Genomic DNA, 22,330 nt, shown 5'->3' on the forward strand with positions numbered 1-22,330 from the left:
ACTGAGAAGCAAGTCCCAACTGAGTCAATGCACATCTTGCCACAACAACGTGCAGGAGGTAATACAAACAGCATCTCAACACACTAATTGGCAAGTCAAAACGAAAACTGCACATTCAAAACAAGGACTCTCATCCATCAGCTGACAGCAGAAACCATCCACCCATGCAGCAATGTGTGCGTGTTCAAAAGCAAAGGTGTTAAAACTGCAAGCTCTATAGAAATGAGGAGGGTCCACCACACTAATATTTACTGTTGAACATGCGGGGCTTCAAAAGGAAAATTTTAGCAGGAGCCCCTGAACTTGCAGAGCAGCTCCAGAACATAACTGACCCAAACAGGCCATTTGAGAAAGGAGAAATAGCACTTCCAAAGAAAGGCCAGGCCTGCACGGCACAGGAGCAGAACCGGGATTTCTTCTACAAAAAGAGCAGTGCTGTTTAGCAGCAGGTCGTTCCCTGATATTGTCTGTCCCTGAGCCAGGGCTCTCGGGGAGTTTAGAAGGGTACCATCCCTAAGTTTAGTCTCCACGGCCAGGAAATGCCTCTGATGGGTCTGCTTTTCAAGAGGAACCGGGCACAAAGCAGAAAGAAGAGGGCCCAACTGCTCCCTTTCTATATTTATTTAAATAAATAAATATTTATTTATAAATTATTTGGATAAATTACTTAAATGATTTCTCTGTCGCCCCCCTCCATCTTAACATAGTGACTTTGTTTGTCTGAATAAGTCACAAGTGTGCCCCAACAATCCTGAGCCCTGGGAGGAAGCACCTTGTGGCCCTCTGTGACTACGGCAGCTCAGAGAGCTAGCAGTGGACTCTTCTTCCCCGTCAGAGAGTCAGTAATAATAAATATCATTCCCTGGGATGTGCCTGGATGCTTACCTGAGTTGGTTTGTTTCGAGTCTCATGAAGAAGCAGCTCTTCTGATAAAAGCAGCGTCCGGGCTGGGCTGCAAAGGTCCAGAGGCTAATGGGGTAAGAGAAACACACACAGATACACAGCTCAGAGACTGACGATGAGAAAACTCTCTGGAGGGCTCCATCAATTTCTTGCCTGACAGCTGCAAGCCCCTGATAACCAATGGAAAGTCCAGAGTCCAGGAAATCAAAAACAAAACAAGTGGGATTGCTGGCAGGGTCACACAAAAACTATTAAAAAAATTCACTGTTTGGAGATGTGATCATCGTTTCGCTCTTCGGCAAAATCTTCAGGACAAGTTGAGTCCAAAGAGCAGTTTAAATCAATCCTGGTTGAACAGAAAATGTCGTCAAGGTGGCAGGTGCAGGAGAAGGGAGGCAAAGAGCTTACACGCAGGAGTCTTCCTGCCCCCCGGGCATCTCTGTCTGAGACCCGGAAACACCATCTGCCCAGCGACCCCAACACCCCCTTCCTTCCCAGTGCTGTAGCTCCACCAAGACCAACCTGAATGCCCAGGTGGCGGAGGCAGCTGCTCGGTGTAGCTAAACTGAAACTAAACTGACAAGGACGGGAATGGAACGTGAGTCCAGCCTCTTCCCCAAATGTTTCTGAACGAGGCAGGGCCTCTGAGGAGTAGCTTCCATTCGCAGAGGCAATACTTGTTGCCCTGCCTTTACATCCTCCTATTAAATTTTCCCAGCTACCTTCTGCCACAGTGTTTCTCTTCAGTGCTTAACTCTCACCTTGCTCTCCCTGGCTGTTTCTACTCCCCTGCACAAAGTCTGCTGCTTTGCCAAAGAGTCCCAATCAACTGGCGTTAACCACAGTAATTATACGGTACATCCAGAATCTGGATGCCACTGAAGACCAGCTGCCAGAGGGTGCACTAGGGCGAGGTCTATTCATTGCTTTTTTTGCAGTGTTGCTCGACAACGAAGTTCTTGTAACAGTTCACATTAGGGAATGAAGACAAGTTAAAAATCAGCAACAAGGAAAAGAATCCTGCTTTCACGGCCTTGCTGGTAAGTTTCCTGGGGCATGCAGGGGGCCATTAGGGGAAAGAGTTTGCTTGACAGGATGAGCTGTCACTTGCCCTGCCCTTCCCTGCCCTGCCCTCCCCTGCCCTGCCCTGCCCTGCCCCTCCTCCTTGGTAATGCTTCCTGCACTGTCTTTCCAATGACCTGAAGTACCACAATCCTTGCTCCTAGGGCTTCCCGAAAGATATTATTTATTTATTTATTTGTTTGTGCAGTTTCTATAGCCGCCCATCTCAATCCAAGTGACTCTGGGTGGCTAGCAATTTTAATAATTAAAATCATTAAAACAATTACAAATTATACATATAGCTTTGCAATAGGAGAGGAGGTGGCTGTCTACATCTAGTGGCCTTCAGGCAAAAGGATTTTGTATGCAACCTGGACTCTAAATCATACATTTAGAAGGGTGGCAGGATCAAAACACTAACTGATGGCAGGTGGGAAATGCTCAACTCAGAGAAAAAGTATCTTCCCGGCATGGGCCCTTCTGAGTCTCACCTGCACAAAGATGGGGAAGACCAGCACTTTGGGAGCAAGCGTCACGTACGTGCCATAACTGGAGTGCGGGATGTGGGGCCCCAGCAGAGGGCAGCTCTGGGGGCTGCTTCCATGGCTTTTTATGGTCTGCACTGTCTTCATGAGCCGAGATTTCTTGCCATGAGATTCTCCTTTGCACACGTTACCTGGATGTAAGGAACAAGGGGGGGGGGGGATTCTGTTGGACCTCTGTTCTTACGCCCACCAGAGTTCTGTATAAAGTCCAGTCTCAATAGGATACCGGAATGCAACCAGAATTACGAGTTCAGCAGATAACATAATATCCTGTGTGGCATTTTATAAAGTAAAATACACCAGAAGGTCCAGCCCATGTCAGTTCAGTTTGGCCCTAGGTGTCACAGAGACATCAGCATTCTTCTTCAGGTCGGATATTAAGGAAAATAAAACACTGAGAAGAAATGAAGGATCAGGATGGCACTCTACCCACTACAACTGCCTTAACATGGAGTGGAAAAATGATGCCCACACAACAATCCTACATCCACCGACTCAGAAGCGAGTCTCCCTGTCATAGGAGCATGTTTACATTAGGCCCTGCTACGGACAAAGGTTCTCAAGGATAAAGAAGCAACAGTTCTTTGAATCGGCTAGCCCATAAGCCAGTAAGATACAAAATCAGAGCACTTGGGCTGCGTTAGCAAGCACACAAGAAATTTGCAAAACAGACTGTGATATATTTAATAAGTAACTTTGTGCACGTTTATCAAGGAGGTATTTATTTACCCCTTTGCATGGCTGCAGCACGAGATTTTTCCAAGAGTCTACAGTATAGGAAATGGGCCTAATGGAAATGTTGAGTCAATCCTGCTGATGGTTGGCTAGTCATTATAGCAGATTCCCAACACAGACATTCTTGCCTCAGAGAAGCTGCAAAACAACATTGCCTGGTTGGCACTGTTTCCACTGCTCGCTGTTTTCATGCTCGCTGTGACAGAATGAGAGTGCAAATAACATCGCTTTTATCCCTTTCCTTCTTTCAGGAGCAAGAAGGTGTGAGCAACAGGGGCTGATAAAGTTGCCATTCCTCTGGGCCACCACTGGCCAAGCCTGGAGAAGCTATACCCCGAGAGACTGGACAACATTGAGCTATGGAGCCCGTGAACCAACTTGTCGGGACACAGGACTAAGAGAGAATGCCTGTTCTGCCTGCCAAAGATCATTGGCAACTTCCAGCAACTTCCTAGTGAGATGGGCGGTGACCAAATGTGAAAAACAAACGAGCAAATAAATAAATCTTCACCTATACACAGTACAAGAGGTACTGTGCTGGTCCACTCTGAGAGCATCAGACTAGGCAGATTTATAGTCTGATTTTGGTTTAAGCTCTTCTAGAATAACGTATATTTCTACTTCCTCCCCTTCAATCAATTCGCCAGTACAGACAAGAATGGGATTATGACAGCTGAGGTTAAAGGCTGCGTTCTAGGAGTCTCATATGGCACTAAGTTATAAAAGTCTCCCCCCTTTTTGTCTCAAGGAACTGCAACAGAAAGTACCAGCCTTGCATCAGCAGCTGTCTGCACTAACATCCACCAACCTCGGCTTTGGTCTGTCTGACATCTGGTACTTAAGCCACACAGGGCAACGCATGACCTTCCTCAGCTGAAGGCCTCCGAGTATATGAAGGCTTACAGAAAGCCAGTGTGGTGGGAAAAAGTTAAAACAAGAAGAACCACGTTCAGATCCGTATTCATCTCCGAACCAGAAAGTGCTCGCTCTCTGTCTTATCTGGTTCACAGGGTTGAAAGGGGGAAAAGGTGGGATATAAATCTAATAAAGAAATTTTAAAATGGAAGAGAAGCAAACATTCCTTTTTAGAAAGACAACTGAGTAACTGCAGGACTGAAGCCGCATCTTTCCCATGAAAGCATTCAGCCTCTCTGCCAGCACGGCTGCACAGAAAATTCAAGTCAAGGCACCAGAATGTGCCACGGGGAGTGGGCAAGCTTTCTGCCTTGGAACTGGAGCAGACAGCCAGAGCATTTCTCTCCCAAACTGAAAACATGGCTGGGGAAACAGATAAGGAGGCTCCAGAGTCAACAGGGCTGGTCTATTCATGAAGTTGTCAGGAAGAGCTCACTTGCCCCTGGAGAAATACCACCTTGAAACAAGCTACTGCTTGCTGTTTCTGGTGCGGAGGTGGCAGCAGCTGTGACCCAAAGGCTCCCTTGACCAGTGGCAGAGCAGCTCTTTGCACCTCCGAGCGCTCAAAGGCACTTCCGACCAATGTCCCTGTGGTAACCCAGACTAGTGCTGATGAGCCATTCGTGCGACTCTTCCCACTCGCTGTTGCTGCTGGGCTCAAGGACCACAGTCAGGGCAAACTGCAAGGCCAAATCCAAACCGGACGTGCCCAACTCAGAACCCACAATTCAATCTTAGACATTCAGGCACGCTCAGCTAATCTGCATCAGCTTTGTCTCAGATGCCCTCTCGCTGTCCTGCCTCTCCAGGTATGTTCAACCTGCCCGGAGTAGACCTTCTCTTCGGGTTCAAATTCCCAGTCAGCCATGAAGTTCACTAGGTGACCCCAGTACTGTCATTCCCACTCTCATCCTAGACTGCCTCACAAGGTGGTTATCAGGAAAAAAATGGGGAAAGACAGCCATGTATGTTACTGTAAATGTTTTAAAAGAAAGGTGGAATAAAAACATATTAATCATACAAAAACAAACAAGCTGCAAGGTTCATGCTTTCTGTACAAAACACTGTTTCATATTTACAGCATAGCACACCAATAATAACAAAGAACCATTAAGCACACTTTTTATACTTCCCTGACCCCTTCTACCTCCCTCTGGCCTGTCCATGAAGGGACAAACATCAAGAAGCAGGAACAGAGAAAGCTACTTACCTTCAGGAGCTTTGTTCTCCTGGTAGACTCGCCTCAGAAGCTGAAAGACACAAAGCACAGAGCCAGGTGTATCCCCTCTTCTGTCCTTTGCTTTCATCAGGGTTATGAAACAGAATAATTGCCTTCTACACCTAGCAGGTCAGGGAGATTTAGCTGGATTTTTGCCCCCACATCTAGTTTTCTGCCTGCTATCGCACCGGAGAACGTTCAGTCGCCTGAAGTCTGAACTGGGTCTTTCCAGAAACAGCTTTAATCATCTGCTGAACTTTTCCTTAGACAGGGCTCTCATTCTGATATACGCTGGGCAGTCAAAAGGATAAACATGTCTCTTAGAGTCAGCTGAATTCCAACTATTCTCTCTTTTCTGTAGGCGCCAGCATGTGGAAGAAACCTTTCTACCATGTGCAGAAAAACTGCTGGGGCCCACTGGCAAGCAAGCCAACTTCAAAATGCCCATACCTGGCCTCCTGGATTAAGTGGGGCAAGGATGATGTAGTTCTTGTCTGTACCACCGGAGGAAGGTCGGGAAGGCGGAGGCATGGTGTGCTGCCGGGGAGCCTTCCCAAGCTCAGTGTATCGCTCCCAGCCGTTGAGCGCGAACCCATCGTTCCCATCGTACAACACGTGGCAGCTCTGCCGATGCTCGGGGGGCCGGGATCTCCCTATGCTGCTCTTCTCCCGCCTGGCGGGTGGGGACTGCAAATCATACGCTGATTTGCAGGAGGGACGGTGGATGACCCCTTGTAGGCTGGGCTTGGCCTGCGGGACAATGCGCCAAACCAGCAGGATGATTTCCTGGGGACAGTTCCTAAAAGTGAGGACAGTGTTATCACTGATGGGTTGAGGTTACTATCCCCACTCTTTTCTGAATTAACCACCTGAAGCAGTCAATGTGGGAAAGTGCACAGATGACAGCAATATAAAACAACCCTAACCCCCCCACCAAACAGCCTTGGGGGCGCTTCGTCCCTGTCATCCCTCTTCCACACACGGTTCACAGTCACCGAATCTCATGGGCCAATTCCACGCATTTCCAGTCTTCCACAGGCTGCTGATTGAGCCGAAGGACTGCATCCAGCTCCTGCAAGCCAGCCTTCTCTGCTGGGCCACCTGGAAGGGAAGGAGAGGGAGCTAAGCGCCACGGCCGCCTCCTCGCAAGATCAGAAGGTGCGGAAAAGGAAACTTGCTGTTCTTGAGGAGCAATCACACATCATCCTCTACGACACGGCTGTGGAATTTAGCTAGTTCTGAATCTGTGTCTCCTTGGAGAGCTCTCTTCCATTAAGGGCAACACTTTGCCACAGTTTGACCATAATATAGTTAAAAAATTGATATAGGTTACAGGCAGGGCACAGGCCTGGTCATCTGAGGGATGACCTCTCTCTCCCGGTTTCTGCCCAGCCGGTACGATCTGACAGAGAGGTTGTGCTCCAGGTCCCCTCGATCAAACAGGGTCATCTAGCAAGACCCGGGAAGCACACATCCTGGAATGAGGTCGCTCCTGAGATCCAGAAGGCCTTGAAAACCTGGCTTTTCTCCCAGGCCTCGGGGTAAGGTGGATGGGGCCCCATTTCAGATCTATGTGTTGTCTGGACTGCTGTCTTATGACTATTCTGTAGTCCTTTGTGGGTTAATTTTTTTATTATATTCTTATCTATTTGGTGTTTTTGTGCTGCTTTTTACTTTGTGAGCACCCAGAGCCAGTTAGAGTTGGGCAGCATCAAAAATCAAATAAAATAAAAGTAAAAAACGTAAGTTCAAGTCCCTTTACTAGAGGGCACATGCCAGGAATTGAGAGGAATTAAAGCAGGAGGAAGCAAAGGCAGACAGAACCGGTCTCCACTGCAGACTAAGTCAACTTATCCTTACCAGAATCAACAGCTTGGACCCGGACAGGGGAATCACAGCAGATGGTGAAACCGAACCCATTCTTCCCACGTGGGATTGTAATCTGAAACCAAATAGCAGATTTACACATGCTTAAAGAATCCAAACATATGAGCTATCAAAACTGCTAACTACGTATCGGTAAGGGAAAAAGGGTTCAGTAAGGAGCCCCACAGGTGTTCCAGACTTCCCCAAGGGAGGTGGAACCACGGCCAGACCACAATACTTCCACCGAACCAAACCCGCACGAGTGCAGAAGGCCTCCCTCTGGGCCAAACAATGGGCTCCAGGGACAAATTACCTTGAACGGTCAACACATTCAACCCGTGATTTTCTGTGGGTTGAATGTGGACGATGAGCCTCAGTATTAAATCAATCCTATAAAGTCCCTAACTCTAAGAAAAAATTTGCATTGACACAATAAAGGATCCTCAAAGAACACTTAATGTGGTTAGCTGGCATCCTTCCTATGCTAGAGCTGCAGTAAATCAGAAGGAACTTTTCTACGCAAGTTCTGGAAATGGTTAGATATTACTACTACAGCAAACCAGGTGTTTGGAAGCCAGTTGTGCCAAAAATGACAATGCTTTGTTAAATTATATTCCCCAAACTGGGAATCTCTCAATCTATGAAGAACATCAGACATACTGAGCCTGGACTGGACAAAAAAAAAGTTGTTATGCTCACCTGCAAGAGCCCTCATATGCAACCCCCTAAATTGGCTTAATAAAATGAGTCACTTCTTAGCCTTGAATTAGAGAAGCAAGGCCAGACTATATGATTATGTGTGGTCAAGGTTGAATTCACTGTTTAAAAACTGAATCACAACAATGAAAATTCAAAAATGTAGTATAATTTCAGTATTTGAGTAGCTTGACATTTTTATTAATGATCTTTCTTTTCCTTTTTTTCCTGTTTTTGTAAGTTTTGTTTAGGTATTCAGTTGTTATTTTTTTCAATGCTTTTTTAATCCTTTTTAGGTTTTTGTTCTCCCTCCTTTTTTAAAAAATTTTTTTAGGGAGTTTAGTGTAGTACAGGATATTTTTTTCTGTTTGTAAGCATACTGTTTATTTCTGAATAGGTTAGGGCTTTTTTTTCTGAAGTATACTGTCTTTTCTACAAAAATAATATACACTTACAGTTTACGTAGGCCATTACATATTAATATGTAATGCCTTTTAAGAATGTTAATTGTAACTTTTTAAAACTGAAAATAATATTAATATATTAAAATAAGCATTATTTCTAAACCTCACAGAACAGTCGAAAACAACGAAATTACTCGGACCAGAGGGTGTTCATTCAAAGGACTTAAATATGATATTGTTGAACTTCTAACAAAAATATGTAACACATTCTTTAAAATTATTACCAAAGGACAATGGTAGGCCATGAAGGTAACGCAATTTTTTTAAAAAGGAATCTGCTGGACAAATAATTAGAGCCTAGATACCTTCACCCATGCTAGGCAAACTGATAAAAAAAATTAAAGATAAAATTATCAAGCATTTATGAAGTAGATTCCTATTTTGTTGATAGCTATCTTCTATTAGAAAAAGGGATGTAAATTTTAATTTAATAGAGAAATCAGAGAGTTTGCTCAGGTTGCCAACAGGAACAGAAGAAACGCTGTACGGCTCTCCATCAAACAAACCATGAGGCACTTTTATTTTCACACAGAACGAACTCAGGGGCATGTTCCATGTGAAATCCTCCCAACTCCAGAGACATCCATCGGGCTTCCTGTTTGACCAGCAAAAGGGAAAGAACTGCCCTTCCGGTTTCCGAGAAAGGCAGTCTGGAGGAGGATCCCCATGGTGCTTCCAGGAAGGTCTCTTCTAAGGAAGCGACGGTCCAAGGGCCACCTTCAGAAACAAGCAAGGCTCCGCCTCCCACTTTCCTACCCGTAGCTTTCATGGACCAGCTAAAGGTAGGGTGGAAGCATGACAGATTCAAGTTACTTATTTTCACTTAAGGCACGTATTAGGAGGATATTGACCTGTGTAAATACAGCCAGTGAACTCTGAACAGCTGGAAGCTTGCAGCTGGATGAATGTGGCAATCCTGTGCACTTACCTGAAAGGAAGCCCCGCTGAACACAACAGATTTTATTTAGACATGTACAGGATTGTACTGTGCGCTGTATCTCTTTTCCTCTCTGGATGTTTGAGACTCCTCATCTCCAGAGCTAAGGAGGATGAACTGTGTGCAGTAAGCATGCAGCCAATCTCTGGTATCAAGCTCTTTCTTTAGGCCTTGAAAAGCCAACGGCTTGAATGCCCCTCACGCCAAGACCACAGAAAGATTGCTACTCTTTTCGAGCAGAAATTCTGCATAAACAGTAGCAACTCTTCCTTCTGATAAACCTCCCGCTCGATAGTCACAGAACATAAGCCGTCAGAAGAGGAAGCAGATCAGCCCCTGCCTAAGGCTGCACCAACATGCCCGTATCCACACACAGAGAGCTCCCTGTCCCCCCAAGAGCATCCAGACGGCAAGCTGTCTAGCCATACTAGCAGAGGGACGTTCCAAGAAACCTTGTCATTAAGGCCAGCTCTTGAGAAAATGGAGGAACGAGGGAATGAGGCACCTCCAGGGAAGTAACAGACCTCCTGCCTCCCCTGGGGACAAAGAGAGGAGCTTTGGAGACAAGGCACAGAACGAGAACTGGTTCTGAGTGAGTCCTCAGAGGAACTGACACGTTTGTGTATTTGCGGGTCTACCTAAGCGCATACACCACCTTTACCGAGCCAGCCCAGCAGCAGAAGGCTGTCTAACTCATCCGTCTGCCGGACACTCAGCCGCAGACTGCATTCCGATGCAGCCTGGCTTGGCCTCGGCCTCGCGGAAATCAGAAGCGAGCTTCTTACTTCCGAATCGCAGGCAAGATGCTCTTTTTCAGCAAGGACAACCGACCTCTCCCACCTCACAGCCGTGTGGGAACTCTCCTGCTACGGGTCAAAGGGAAACCAGATCGTGCGGGTTTCCCGCCAGGAGCCTAGGTTGCCTCTCGCGGCCAGCAGACCGTTCAGCTCCCTCAGAGAAGCTCCACAGGACGCTTCAGCCTCAGCAGAACCCTCCCATCTGCAGAGCCCATCACCCCAGAGAAAGCAAGCGTGCCAGAGAAGGGGGCCTCGTGCCAGCTGCAACCGACCTGCTGGTAGCGCCGCTCCGAACACACTCTGCACAGTCCGTTGAAATGGCTCATGTCCGAAGCCTCAGGGCTAGCCCATAAAGGCGCAGAGATTTCCCACTCTCCCTGGCGAGCGAGAGGAGGAGAGAGACTCCCCTGCCTCCTGGCAGCGGGGCAGCCAAAAGCCAGCCTCTGTGGTCCCACATGGCTGCCCTGGGAACTCAGGAGCTCGCAGAAGAATGACAGGAAGCCACCCCTCACCTCCCAGGCTGCTGCGGCCATGTGCAGCTTTGTGATAAGCCCAGAGGTTTCCTGAGCACTCGGAGGGAGAAGGAAGGAGAGAGAGTTCAGAGTAAAATTCCTGTCAGCGCATTTGGGAGGCAGCCCTTGTTCCGTCCCCGCCACAGACAAGCACTTGGAGAAGGCACCAGCAGACCTTTCCCAGCACTGCCTCTTCCATTAGGAAAAGGGGGGGGGCACACTTTCACATTCGCGAGGAAGGAAAAGGACTGTAAATAATCAAGGCACACAATTTCACACAAACTCCTCTCTGCCTCTCATGAGCATTGTATAATAAAAATGTGAAGGTCTATTAACACACCTTATCCCATCAGTGCTGACTTCAAGGTTCCTTTCTTTGGGTGGGGCAGAGAGGGAAACAGGCATTTCTCTCTTTTCATGGCTGCTTGATAGTAAGGAAGACCTCCACCAGGGCTACCCTTCTTTAGTCTGGAAATTAAAGCTCAACGGCCTGCCACTGTTACGCAGGCTGATGAAGGCAGAGTCTTTGGGGGGATTCTTCTATAAAACTGGGATGGGTGGTGATACAAGAACAGTTTATAGCTTCCAGAGCTGCTCCTTCCTTCTCCATTCCAACATAAGTCTGGGCACCCCAACCAACAGAAGGGAAAGCGGGGGGGGGGGAGTTTATTCTGCAGGAGCATGACGACCAGTGGCCCTCCGACCACTTGCCCAGCAGAGGCTGAGGGTTCCCTCCAAATCCCTCTGACACATTGAAAGTACCAGTGTTTCCAGTTGGGCAGCTCCATCACTTCTAGTGCCTTGTCCCAGAAAATGAGCCTCCTTCCTGTTTATCCCTTCCTTCCTCAGCCCTCCTGGATGAATGGAAATGCCTTCCAGGCACTCACTTTCTTTAGCTGAATTAAAGAAAGGGTCTGGTGCCCATTAGCTAGAATGGCACTCAGCTCAGCTCCCCCGGCTGGCTTGCACACACCTTGACCTGCTCCGTGTCCTCTTCCTGCTGCTGCCGCTGCTGCTTCCTTAGTAACGCACCCGGCTCGGCTAGTGTCAGCTCTGGTAAAAAAGAGAAAGGGAAGGGAGGAAGGGAGGAAGGAAGGAAGGACGGGTCCCTCGGCCTTTGGCAGCAGGGCGGCCCATTGTGTCCCGTCCTCCCAATGCGGAGGGGTACACTACAGCCTTCTCTTGGTCCTGCTGCTGCCCATCGATCATACAACTGTTCACAGCTTACAAATCTAAAAGCATCCAATATAATAAAAGCCAGAAGAATGAAGCAAAAATACTGCAAAGGACTAAACAATAATACTAAAATGGTTATACTATTAAAATCAGTGGATTTACATTTTATGCAACTATTCATCAGTTGATCCACGTGTCATTTACTGTAATATTTTGCTGTTGCTTTTTTTTTTTTTTGGCCTAAGTCTTCTGATTTCCATCTTTAAACAGGGGAAAGGCCCAACAGAACAAAGCAACATTTCAGGTTGTAGGTGCCACCAACAGCAGCTCTCTCCCTCCTGTGTCTCCTTTCCCTAACCTCTTGAAAAGGTGGGAAGTGCAGCAGAGCACGTTCTTAAAGCTTGCCCAGGCCCATACAGGAATACGCATTGGCGTTATCTGGCAGAAAAGAACACTCCTCTTCCCTATACGCAGCCTAATCAACGGCAATGCTGTAAGTCAAAGATTCCAGGGGCTCCCGTTGTTGCCCATTGTAAACACGTTGTTGCCCCTGAGCTACCTGATGGGAAGGCAGGGGGCGTTCCGAAAAGATCCAACCCACGTAAGGGTGGCTGCTTTCCATGCAAGAGCACCAGAGGCTTAAATTCCTCACCCACCAGGAAGCCTTTGCCTGTATTTTGTCTACCCTGCCTGGACAGAAGAGATCAGCTCAGCGCAGGATGGGCCAAAGACAGAAGAGAGCTCTCAAAATCCTCTCTCCTGGACAGACCCACCTTGGCCTTGCTTTAGCCGCCGTGCGCCCACCTTCAGGTGCTTTGTCCTGCCCAGATCTTCTCCCAGTAAGTAATACCAGCCGCAAATCTTCTGAAGGCATAACAGGAAAGAACAAAGACAGCAGTTTACACACTTCCTCCTGTTTGCTGTTAATATGCTACTAAAAAATCCCCATGAAAGATGCCGTGCCTGCAGAGACTAGAGGATTCTAGCCACTGAGAACTGAAATTCTACCCATTTTGCTACACATCCTGCTATACATTTTATAGGCTCTGCTTTCAAAACAGACAGCAGAGGGCAGAGGAGATGCTTACCAACCCCATTTTCTCCAACTATACAGTAATTATATTGTGAATGAACAAGGAAGAAAATGAGAGTCCCTCCAACAAATCCCATTTGCTTATCTGAAGATCTCTATCTAGAAGCTTTTCTAAAAATTATCTGAGCTAAGACTGCTGTTAGCTTTAAGAATTTTAGAGGAGAATACAGCTTCCTTCAGCTTAATGGCATTTTACAAGTTGGCGTTTTAAGTTACTGACTCCATTTTTACTACAGGAACGTTATCTTCCAGACGTTGCAAGGGATCATAACTCAAATCCAGCCCACTAGGAAGGTACGCAACCCTTAGACGAACCCCACCCCCACGTTTTCGCCCATCAAAGGGGGATCATAGTATGCAGGATTGTATCCAGACCCCCCCCCCATGATAAATGTGAAGCACTCTGAAAAATAAGTCCCTACTGAGCATTTCTGGCAGATCCAGTACAAAGTCACTCAGGGCAGTAGCCAGAATAACCACCCTCGGTGTATCTACCCATTGCTTTGGGCCACCCCCAACCGTTCCTTTCTCCACAAGGCAACCGCCATAGCTGGTCCCCCCACTCTCAACCCAAGGCACCGTCCGTACCTTGTCTGGACCCAGCAGGGTCTTCACGCCAAAACTCATGCAGCCGATGAGTCTGCTCTGCCTGGGCAGGAAACAGAAGGACAGTAAGAGACGGTGCAGAAGGGAGCCGAGGGGGATGCGGGGGTTGCCCGCAGGAGCAGCTCTTCCGCCGGGAAGCAGCGACGCCTCTTTCCTTCACCTCGCTGCTGCCCTGCTCTGCCCTCTCATCCTCCTGCCTTACCGATGCTCATCTTCGGTACTGACCCTACCAAGGCTACGCAGCCCCACCATGCGGCGTGTCTGCGACCACGCTGCAACGCTGCACGCTGCGATATCACCTTGACCAAGCCATCTTTACCTAGAATCCTTTGGTCGGTTCCAGGCTGTGACAAGGAGACGCTTTCGCTCATCTTCCTCCTGCAAACGGCTGGAACGTAAGCAGAGAGAAAGCAACCTCAGCTCTTGGCAATCACCAAGACTGTATCCTGATAATTGAGGGTTCTGCCCAGGCTCTCTCAGGCTCTGTTGCTGCCGGCAGAAATCGAGGTTTTCCGCCTTAGACAGTCTTACAAACGTATCTGTATGTCCTCAAAAAAATAAAGTTCCAGGGAAGGCGTTCTTAAATGAAGAAGAGCAGGCCAGACCCAAGAGATGCAATTCAGACAGATCTCAAAAAAGGGAACATGCTCCCCCAGGTTCTGGATTTAACCGCCACCTGAGGTATTCTGGCTATTGCAGAATGCTACTGTGCTAGGATCCTCTTCTTCACCGTCGAGAGAACTAGGGAAAGGGCATTCTCACGGTCCTCTTCAGAAGCAGCTGAATGAAAAAATTCTACAGGGAGGGAGCCCGGTGCTTCTGCAAGCACATGCCCTGGGAGACACACCAGCTAGCTCTATGCATAGGGCCAAAAGCTGTGGGATGTGGGGAGGCAGCAGCTGATAACCCACCCCATACTCACAAGATAAACTGCTCGTGGAAGATAGGGTTTTTACTCCCCAGAACTGTCTTGGTCTTTTGCCTGCACTTCCGAGATGTATCTGGCACAACGGACACCTTTGTTAGGAGAGGGGAAAAAAATACGCTGTCAGTCCTCCTTGGGACAGAACCTCCCTCAGGTCTCAAATCACTGCTGGCAAGCAGAGAAAGAGTTTCATTTCTTTCTATACACAGACTGAAAAAAAAAAGTTCTACAGACAGTGCAGTCAGCAGTTTAGAGGATCTAGAGGAGGTCCTGAGCTCAGAGGGGAAAAAGAAGGAAAAGACTTCACACCTACTCCCCTTAATGATATTAGACTACTACCAAGTAACCCCCAACACAGGCATCTTTCTAGATGGCGACAGGCATACCTTGACAAAGGAGTCACAAATCCGATACTCCTTCCCCATCAGGCCTTTGGCTTCCATGACTGAGTGGGTGGAGAAAGAAAAGAGAAGAAATTGCATTTGAACAGGAATGGAAAGAATTGTTATTTTACTGAGAGCAAAAGGAAAGGTCTCCTCAAAAGCTGACTTAGTTATACTAGCTGCTACGCACACCGCTATATCACTACTTTCTGCCCGTCACGCTTGCTCAGTTCCCTGCATTCGCAGGGCTCCGCTGATGCCACACACGTCCCCTTTAGAATGCAGGTCTCACTGCCCAACGTCTTAAAGTCTGACACGCGCTTGGGCAAAAACCAGAAGCTTAATGTATTCCACTGCACTTCCCAAAAGCGCACGGTTTAGGTCCGCATCTAGGACATAAATTCAGGATCATAAAATCTAGAATCTCGCCTGTCCTTGTTATTGAACTGCTCCTTAGAGCCACAAGGGTAGAAGAAAATGTTTAGTGAATATACCTGTTTATGATACAAAGTGGGTTTGTTTTGAACAGTGCCATGGTTTTCCCCAAAATGCTGTATTTTCAGATATACTAAAAAGGAAAACAAGAAGCACTGTACTTTTGTCAGGGCACTAAGTGTTGCTTATTAGGAATCTTCCACAGAAAAAAAGCACCGACGGGGTTTCCTAGTTGGGGCATAATGGTACCTTCTGCCATGCAGAAATGGAGTCCAAAGCACTGCACAGCCTTGGAAGATACATCACGGGTTTAAAACTAATAAAGTGCAACTGAAGGGCCCCTTGGTCTCCAGCAAGATCAGAAGCATAACTGTGTTGGGCCAGACAGCCCACTTTCCACAAGAAGCAGAATTACACAAAACGAATGCCCACGCAGATTGTGGAGAGCCGATGTCGTATCTAGGGGTTCCAGGATTCCTCTTTTCTTGGGCAGAATGTTCATTATTTCAGTACGTAACACACCCTACTATGGGCATTCCTGGACCTTGCTTTCAGTTCAGCGAAGGACTCCCCCAATGTCCCAAAGTTGAATCGCATTTGCTGTGCATGACTTCCTCCTACTTAGGATACTAAAATCTGTGCCAGACAGATGCGGTACCACTTGCCCCTTCCCTCCCATGAGCTATGACCTGGAAAAAACTACATTTATATAGTCAAATCTGCATCTGGTTTTTTTTTAAACCAAAAACCTAATCTGCTGAAAACACCTTAAGAGACAGTAAGCACTGAGGATGACAAGTAAGCAATTTAATGAACCTAACTGGAAGAATATCTAGAGAGACAAAAAGAAGACTTCTTCAGACAACGCCCAATTAACCCGTGGAATTCATTCCCACACGATGTGATGCCAACCATTCCCTCAGCTGGCTCTCAGAGGGGGCAGGACAACTGAACAGAGGACAGACCGATCAAGGGCTCCTTGTCTTGCAGGGAGCAAGTGGTGCCATGGCCTGATCCACCAGAGCAATTCGTATCTCCTTATACAATACCACATGTAATCGTTTTTTACCTACAGATTTAAGGAACAGCAAGTTGTGTTGGCACTTCTAAGCGCAATGGGTTAATTGACAGCAGAAGAGCACAGACTCAGTTCTACAACCACCCAGGAGTCACAGGAGCAGCAATATATTTTTCCTGTTGCTATCGTGGAGATCACAATGCCTAATCACAAGTTGTGTCATCACTGCTAAGCACCAAGGAATATCACAAGAATGCCTGAATAAATAAAATGGTTTATGACTTTATAAAAGTATACAGGTGTGTATCATCCCTGGGTTTAGCTCATGGGGGTGGGAGGTCAAGCAAGTAATTAGCCCACCTCCTCAACCACTATTTTTCAGCTGGCTTCTCCATCACCGCTTCACTTGGCACAACAGAGGCTCAGGGCAAGACCCCAAGATTTTCATAAAAAATAAAGAAGGATCCCTAACCCTAGCAGACCAATACAGTGTACAATAGAATCCTGGTATGATATGGGTTCTGACAAATAATTGGCTTTCCCTCAAATTTATTGGCTCCCAAATTTATTTACTTACCATAAAGTTTAAGGTTTCTGCCTTGCATATGGATGGAGAGCTTCAGCTGTCCTAGAGCAGACAAGAGAGACCATTGCAAAGTTGACCAGTGGAGAATGACTTGGCTTTGCCACCCACTTGGCACGGCCTAAGTAGCTCCTACTTGTGCAAAATATTTAGCGATAGATACAACTACTTTCTTCCATTCTTGCCAGACTACACAGTCCTCACCCCAGGCCTGAAATAGGGGCTAAGTCGCAAAGAGGTTGGCTCTGCAATGGTTCCTGGCCTCTGCCGCAACCACTGACTCCCCCCAGCACCTCACCCTGTGGAAGACTCACCAAACGTTGCCAGACAGAAAGGAAACTGCAGAGGGTTAGCTGGCTTGGCACAGAGGGGGACTCGGTGGAAATGGCTGTGCTCCATGGTTCCCTCAGCTCCTTAACTGACAGGGAGACCAGAGGCCTGTTTCTCCGGCAGCCCGGCAGAAGCAGCTTCCAAGAGCAATTTTTCTCCCAGGCAGCTGGCCTTGCCTCCTAACCGCCGCTGCCTGAGCAGGACAAAAGGCCCTGGAAGCCCATTGGTGGATTTGAACGCTGATCTGCACCTGATTGCAGCAGCAATCAAACCCTTGGCTTCACACCCAACACGCTTCATTGCCTCCAACTGTGCTCCCTGAATAACTACAGTCGCTATTTTCTCTTGGCAGCGCCGAATGTCAGCTTACTCTCCAGGCTAGAAAACGTTGTGCTCTTCTACAAATCTTCCTTTGTCTGCCTGGATGCCACATTTGCCTTGATACATCCACGTACTGCGTATCGTAGAAGCAAGCTTAGGTGTAGCACATAATCCTACTTTAAAGCTTGTTTGCTAACGCCCTAAAGCTAAAACAAACAATTCAAAACATGCGTAAGCTCAGCCTGGCTCAGAGAAACTGACATCAGATTGTTTTCCCCTCTAAGCTAGCACTGCCTCCGTGGTCTTAGCCAGGGGACTTTGCAACATGCGCTATCCTGACTGTTTCAACAGATCAAATAATCTATTATGCATTTTATCCACTGCTTCTGGGTTTTTTTAATCAGACATATGATCAAACACTGAATGCCAACAGGGACTCTCATTAAAGGCAATCCGTCCCATGAAGGACTTAGGCCCATACGTATCTATTATTTAATATCCCACTAAAGTGTCTCTAATATTACACTTTGTTGGGAAGGGAAGCCCTAATGAACTACGTGACCTTCATTTGCAGGTAAGCTTGCTTACTTCTAGGAAGGAAAGCTGATCCTTGCATGAAATGTTTTTTCAAATGGCAGTGCTCCTACCCAGGACTGTTCCCTATCTTCCCCTCCCCACACCGCGCCCATGTTCTGCCCTTTAACCATGGCCAGTGGGAAAGGGCCTTTCCCTGGAGGGCTCCTAGCACCGACATTGTTAGTCTTCTCTCTCACATTTGAGATGGGCAGGCGTCTCTTCCCTTAAATGTCTCTTTGCCAGTGTCACCGCGAATACTATATCATTCTGCGGATTGCAACAACCTGTTAGACAGCGGGCGAGCTCTACCAGGAAGGAAGGGAGTACAGGCGCTCTGGGAATGGAAACGCTATCTTGCTTTGCATCCAGAGACTTGCTGGACGCTCAAAGAGCCGCCTCCCCATCTTCTACGATGCCTCCACGTAGCACCCCCTTCCTCACGCTCATTCACAGCACTTACCCCTGCCTTTAGCACAAGTTTGGCTGATCTTCCTCCGTCGCTTTAGGAGGAATGCCGATGGCTTCTTCGGAGAACTCTGTACTCGGGAGATGCTTCCCTTTGGAAATCGTCCAGGTACACAGCCCTCGGGGTGGACCCCGAGCTCCATTCCTGCAACAAAAAGGAAGCCCTGAGAAGTTTGCTAGCTGGAAGCAGATGGATGCCTGTCAAGCCTACGGCCCTCGCTGTATTTCAGACCGGCGTCGAGGCCGAGGGTGAATCTGTCACTCCAGCCCGTATCGTTTTCTTTCAGGGTCCCAAAGAGATGTTCATCCAGCACTGGGCACTCTCAGTCCTGTGCTGTAACCCTTTTAACTCTGTCTCCTTTACACCTACTGGTTCTACCATGTTTATTGTTGGGGCTTCATTGTTGTATCAGATTATTGATTTTTCTACACTGAAAATCTGAAAACCCCTACGTGCATACAAAGTAGAGTGTAAATCCAAGAAACAAGAAGCCTGTGGAAGAAGAGGGAATGGGCAACCCTAATTCCCCAGGAAAGTATACAGATGGTCCATTGGTCAAGATACTACATGAAAAGTGCCACCAATAACCGAGAGGGCCATTATTAAAATGGAATCAATGCTTCGCATCTTGATAACTACTTGATGTATAATTCCAGTGTAACCATTTTTATGTATAGTTCTTCCTCTATAGGAGAATAGCTTAAAAAATGTCCTAATTTTCTTGAGGAAAACTGCTTATATTTGCTGCCATTGTTATAATTTGCAAGAACTTCCTAAATTTTGATACTGCTTGATCCCCCATCATCAGGGCTAGGCTGGAGCCCTGAGGTTCCATTCACCTCCATCTTCTTAGAGAAGCAGAGGATGGATATTCGTCCCTTTCTCTTCCAGGAGGGGAATCAGCCTGCCCTTCCGAAGTGGAGAACAACAGCGATCCCAAGAGCAGCTCTCTCCATCTCCATGTTCCTCCGATGAACAAAACAAGGCCCTCCCCTGCCGAGCTTCATGAGCTTGTTCTCTGGACCCTTTCCATGTTGGCGTGAAGAGGAAGGATCAAAGGATCAACATTCAGAGAATGTGCTGCAGGATCCTATAAAGAGATCTCCAGGACACAATTTTTTAAAACATATTTTGTTTTATATTGTTTTTAATTGCTATGAGCTGCTCAGATGGTGGCTATATAAATCAAAATATTAAATAAATAAAGTGAGAGGGAAGCACTTTTCCGGCCATACCTTGCAAAGAACGAAAGGCGTAACTTAGGTGAGGCCGCTCTATTAGAAATACCTTAAGTTCAAAAGGATACAGAACTAAACCCTCCTCTTGCTCTACTGAAGTTAATCAGTTGCAAGGTTAGAAGTATTATCTTGCAAATGTTGCTGCTTTAATGTAATGAGTAACCGTCCCTCATCCTCTGCAAAGATTTGGTGGGGAGGTATTGTTTTTCAAGCCCTCTCTTACTGTCTTTTAGTACCCCTGAACTACAGTTCTGTTCGTATGCCAGACTCAGGGTGGAACCAGCTATTTCCCAGTGCCCACTTCCAATGAGGGCGTGTTAGGAGACCTTTCAAAAGTGGCAATGTTTTCCACGGCCACCAGTTTGCCCTGCAAGGGCTACCTGTTACCCTGCTCCTTCCACTTTCTCCTGCAACTGGGTTTCTTTCAGCCACAGCAAATACTCGGAAGAAAGAGGAAAAGAGCAGTGATGGATCAAACAAAAGCCCACCTGGCCCAGCGTCTTCCATCTGACAACAGATAACCAGGCGCAGCCAGAAAGCACGCAGACCAAACAAGCATGCAACCATCCTCTCTCGCTGTTGCTCTGATGGAATGGACTTATGAAGGCCAGGCTCAGGGAGATAAGTGTGTTCTTAGCCCCCAGCAGGAGCATGGGAAGTTCAAGAAGATGAGGCTGGCACCTCCCTAAGGAATTCACGGTGTTGTGGCTGGCTGGCTGGCTGGCTGGCTGGCTGGCTGGCTGGCTGGCTGGCTGGCTGGCTGGCTTGGGGACCTGGGTGCAGTCTGGGGAGATTTTCTGTCTTGAGCTGGAGCTAATAAACGAAACAGAACTATATTTGCATTGTCTCTTGGAGTTCTTTGGGCTGAACCTGACAGTTGCCCCCAAACTCAGTAAGCGACATCCAGATGGGGCCTCTGAACACCAAGGGACTTCAGACATAATCATTCAGCTACAGTCTCCCACTCCACTCGTGCCTTGCCCCTTTCAAAATCCATTAAAACTGTGGCCATTGCCACCTTTGGCATGTTGCTGGAAAAGCTCTCCCTTCTGTCTAACTTGAACAATCCGCCTACAGAATTGGAGATGTAAGAACAGAAAGCTAGATTATGTGAAGTCCCATTCTGGCACAGTTTTACAGAAGTTTTTCATATTCGAAAGCCGCAGAGAAAGCAGCCTCAAGGGTCTGCAAAGAACCTCACTGATCTAGAATATTCGATGCAAAAATTACATGGCTTTCTATGAGTCAGCACAAATAAACCCAGCTTCTTAGATTTAAGAGTCAGACACACCGAAGCACCAAGCTCCCTTCCTATCCCATTGCTGGTCTGAAGTTTGATCACCCTTTTCCTCTCTGGGGTGAGAGAGAAGCACCTGCACCCAGGACTCCTGATGTCTTCAGCAAATATCCCAGGACAGCACGCAGCCCGGCACTATCCATCAAATGCAACAGTGGGAACCCACAGTTCCAGACAGCTGTTTTCTCAAATCGCCACAGCACATAAAGGGAAATCCTGAGAAATGTAACATCTTTACCCAAATCCTGCATTGGATCTTATTGGATCTTGTATCTCCTGAATGAGCACGCTGGAATTATTTTGCACCTTCCACCATCTTCCAGCAGAGAGTTGGTTTGGTCTAGCGGTGGAGGCTCCAGGCTAGAAAGCAGGAGATGGGGCGTTCTAGTCCCGCCTGAGGCAGGAAAGCCGGCTGGGTGACCTTGGCCAGCCCCCCTCTCTCAGCCCAGCCCACCTCACAGGGCGGTTGTTGTGGGGAAAGCAGGAGGAGGAAGGAGGATTAGGCACATTCGCCGCCTTGAGTTAGTTATAAAAACAAGGAAGGCGGTATAAAACATCTAAAAAAAAATCTTGCGGGTGGTTCACACTGCAGAATAACACCCAGTGAAGGAGGAGACGGATCACATATTCCCCAAAATATTTCCCTTTCTTTCTTTGAGGATTGGGCCCACGAGAAGCCAGCCAAGGAGCCAGGGCTAGAGGAAGAGAGGGAGGGGGCTCACTTGACAACTTCTAAGTGGCCAAGGTCTCCCGAACTTAAAACTGGATCTTTACATTGGGAGAAATTGTGCACATTTAAAACGTTGGAGAAAACCAAACCTGGCTATTTCATAGACACAATTAACTGTTTTACTGTATAAAAGCTACCTATTGGATCTTTACAATTGGCTTTCTTGGCCGTTTTTTTTTTTAAAGTAGGCATATTGTTGCATTCCGTGCTGACCTCATGATTCTCCCCAGAATGTAACTTCAACACAAAGTAAACATTTTACAAAAGAACAGCCTAGCACCTACCTTCAGAGAAAGATCTGTCCCTCTCAGAGAAAAAACTGAAGGAAGCTGTTTATGGAGGCCCGGGAGAGCTGGTACGAATGGAAGCTGGGGAGAACACAAGGAAGATTAACATCAAGGGGGAGGAGTCACGCTAATTCTCTTTTTCTTAAAAGTAGATGGTTGCCAAGAGAAGTCCAGCAAGCAGTAAAAACGTTGCCCAAAAGAGCCATTGTAGCAAC

General features: G+C 47.3%; 1 protein-coding gene across 8 annotated transcripts in view; it reads right to left on the reverse strand.

Annotated features, from left to right (window-relative positions):
• The window catches only part of RGS3 (regulator of G protein signaling 3), a 46,190-nt gene extending 23,943 nt beyond the window's left edge, over positions 1 to 22,247 (reverse strand). For 2 of the 8 annotated variants that reach the window (XM_088146760.1, XM_088146756.1), the window contains exons 1-15: positions 19,403 to 19,898; positions 18,558 to 18,707; positions 16,865 to 16,915; positions 14,838 to 14,896; positions 14,449 to 14,543; positions 13,846 to 13,914; positions 13,509 to 13,569; positions 12,601 to 12,691; positions 11,625 to 11,704; positions 7,240 to 7,321; positions 6,375 to 6,480; positions 5,830 to 6,178; positions 5,371 to 5,410; positions 2,457 to 2,641; positions 886 to 969 (exon numbers count right to left, since the gene is read on the reverse strand). In XM_088146760.1, the coding sequence (XP_088002886.1) occupies positions 886 to 969; positions 2,457 to 2,641; positions 5,371 to 5,410; positions 5,830 to 6,178; positions 6,375 to 6,480; positions 7,240 to 7,321; positions 11,625 to 11,704; positions 12,601 to 12,691; positions 13,509 to 13,569; positions 13,846 to 13,914; positions 14,449 to 14,543; positions 14,838 to 14,896; positions 16,865 to 16,915; positions 18,558 to 18,705 (1,500 nt within the window). In that variant the 5' untranslated portion in view covers positions 18,706 to 18,707; positions 19,403 to 19,898. Of the gene's footprint in view, positions 1 to 885; positions 970 to 2,456; positions 2,642 to 5,370; positions 5,411 to 5,829; positions 6,179 to 6,374; positions 6,481 to 7,239; positions 7,322 to 10,411; positions 11,582 to 11,624; positions 11,705 to 12,600; positions 12,692 to 13,508; positions 13,570 to 13,845; positions 13,915 to 14,448; positions 14,544 to 14,837; positions 14,897 to 16,864; positions 16,916 to 18,557; positions 18,708 to 19,402; positions 19,902 to 22,112 lie in introns of those variants that run through there. The other 6 variants (XM_088146757.1, XM_088146759.1, XM_088146761.1 and 3 more) reach the window with 6 other exon arrangements.
• Positions 22,248 to 22,330: the final 83 nt, after the last annotated feature.

Source organism: Python bivittatus, unplaced genomic scaffold, assembly GCF_059951505.1.
Source record: "Python bivittatus isolate LINGU-HERP-01145 unplaced genomic scaffold, Pbiv_v1 ctg000160_np1212, whole genome shotgun sequence".
In the NCBI taxonomy this organism is placed as follows: domain Eukaryota; kingdom Metazoa; phylum Chordata; class Lepidosauria; order Squamata; family Pythonidae; genus Python; species Python bivittatus.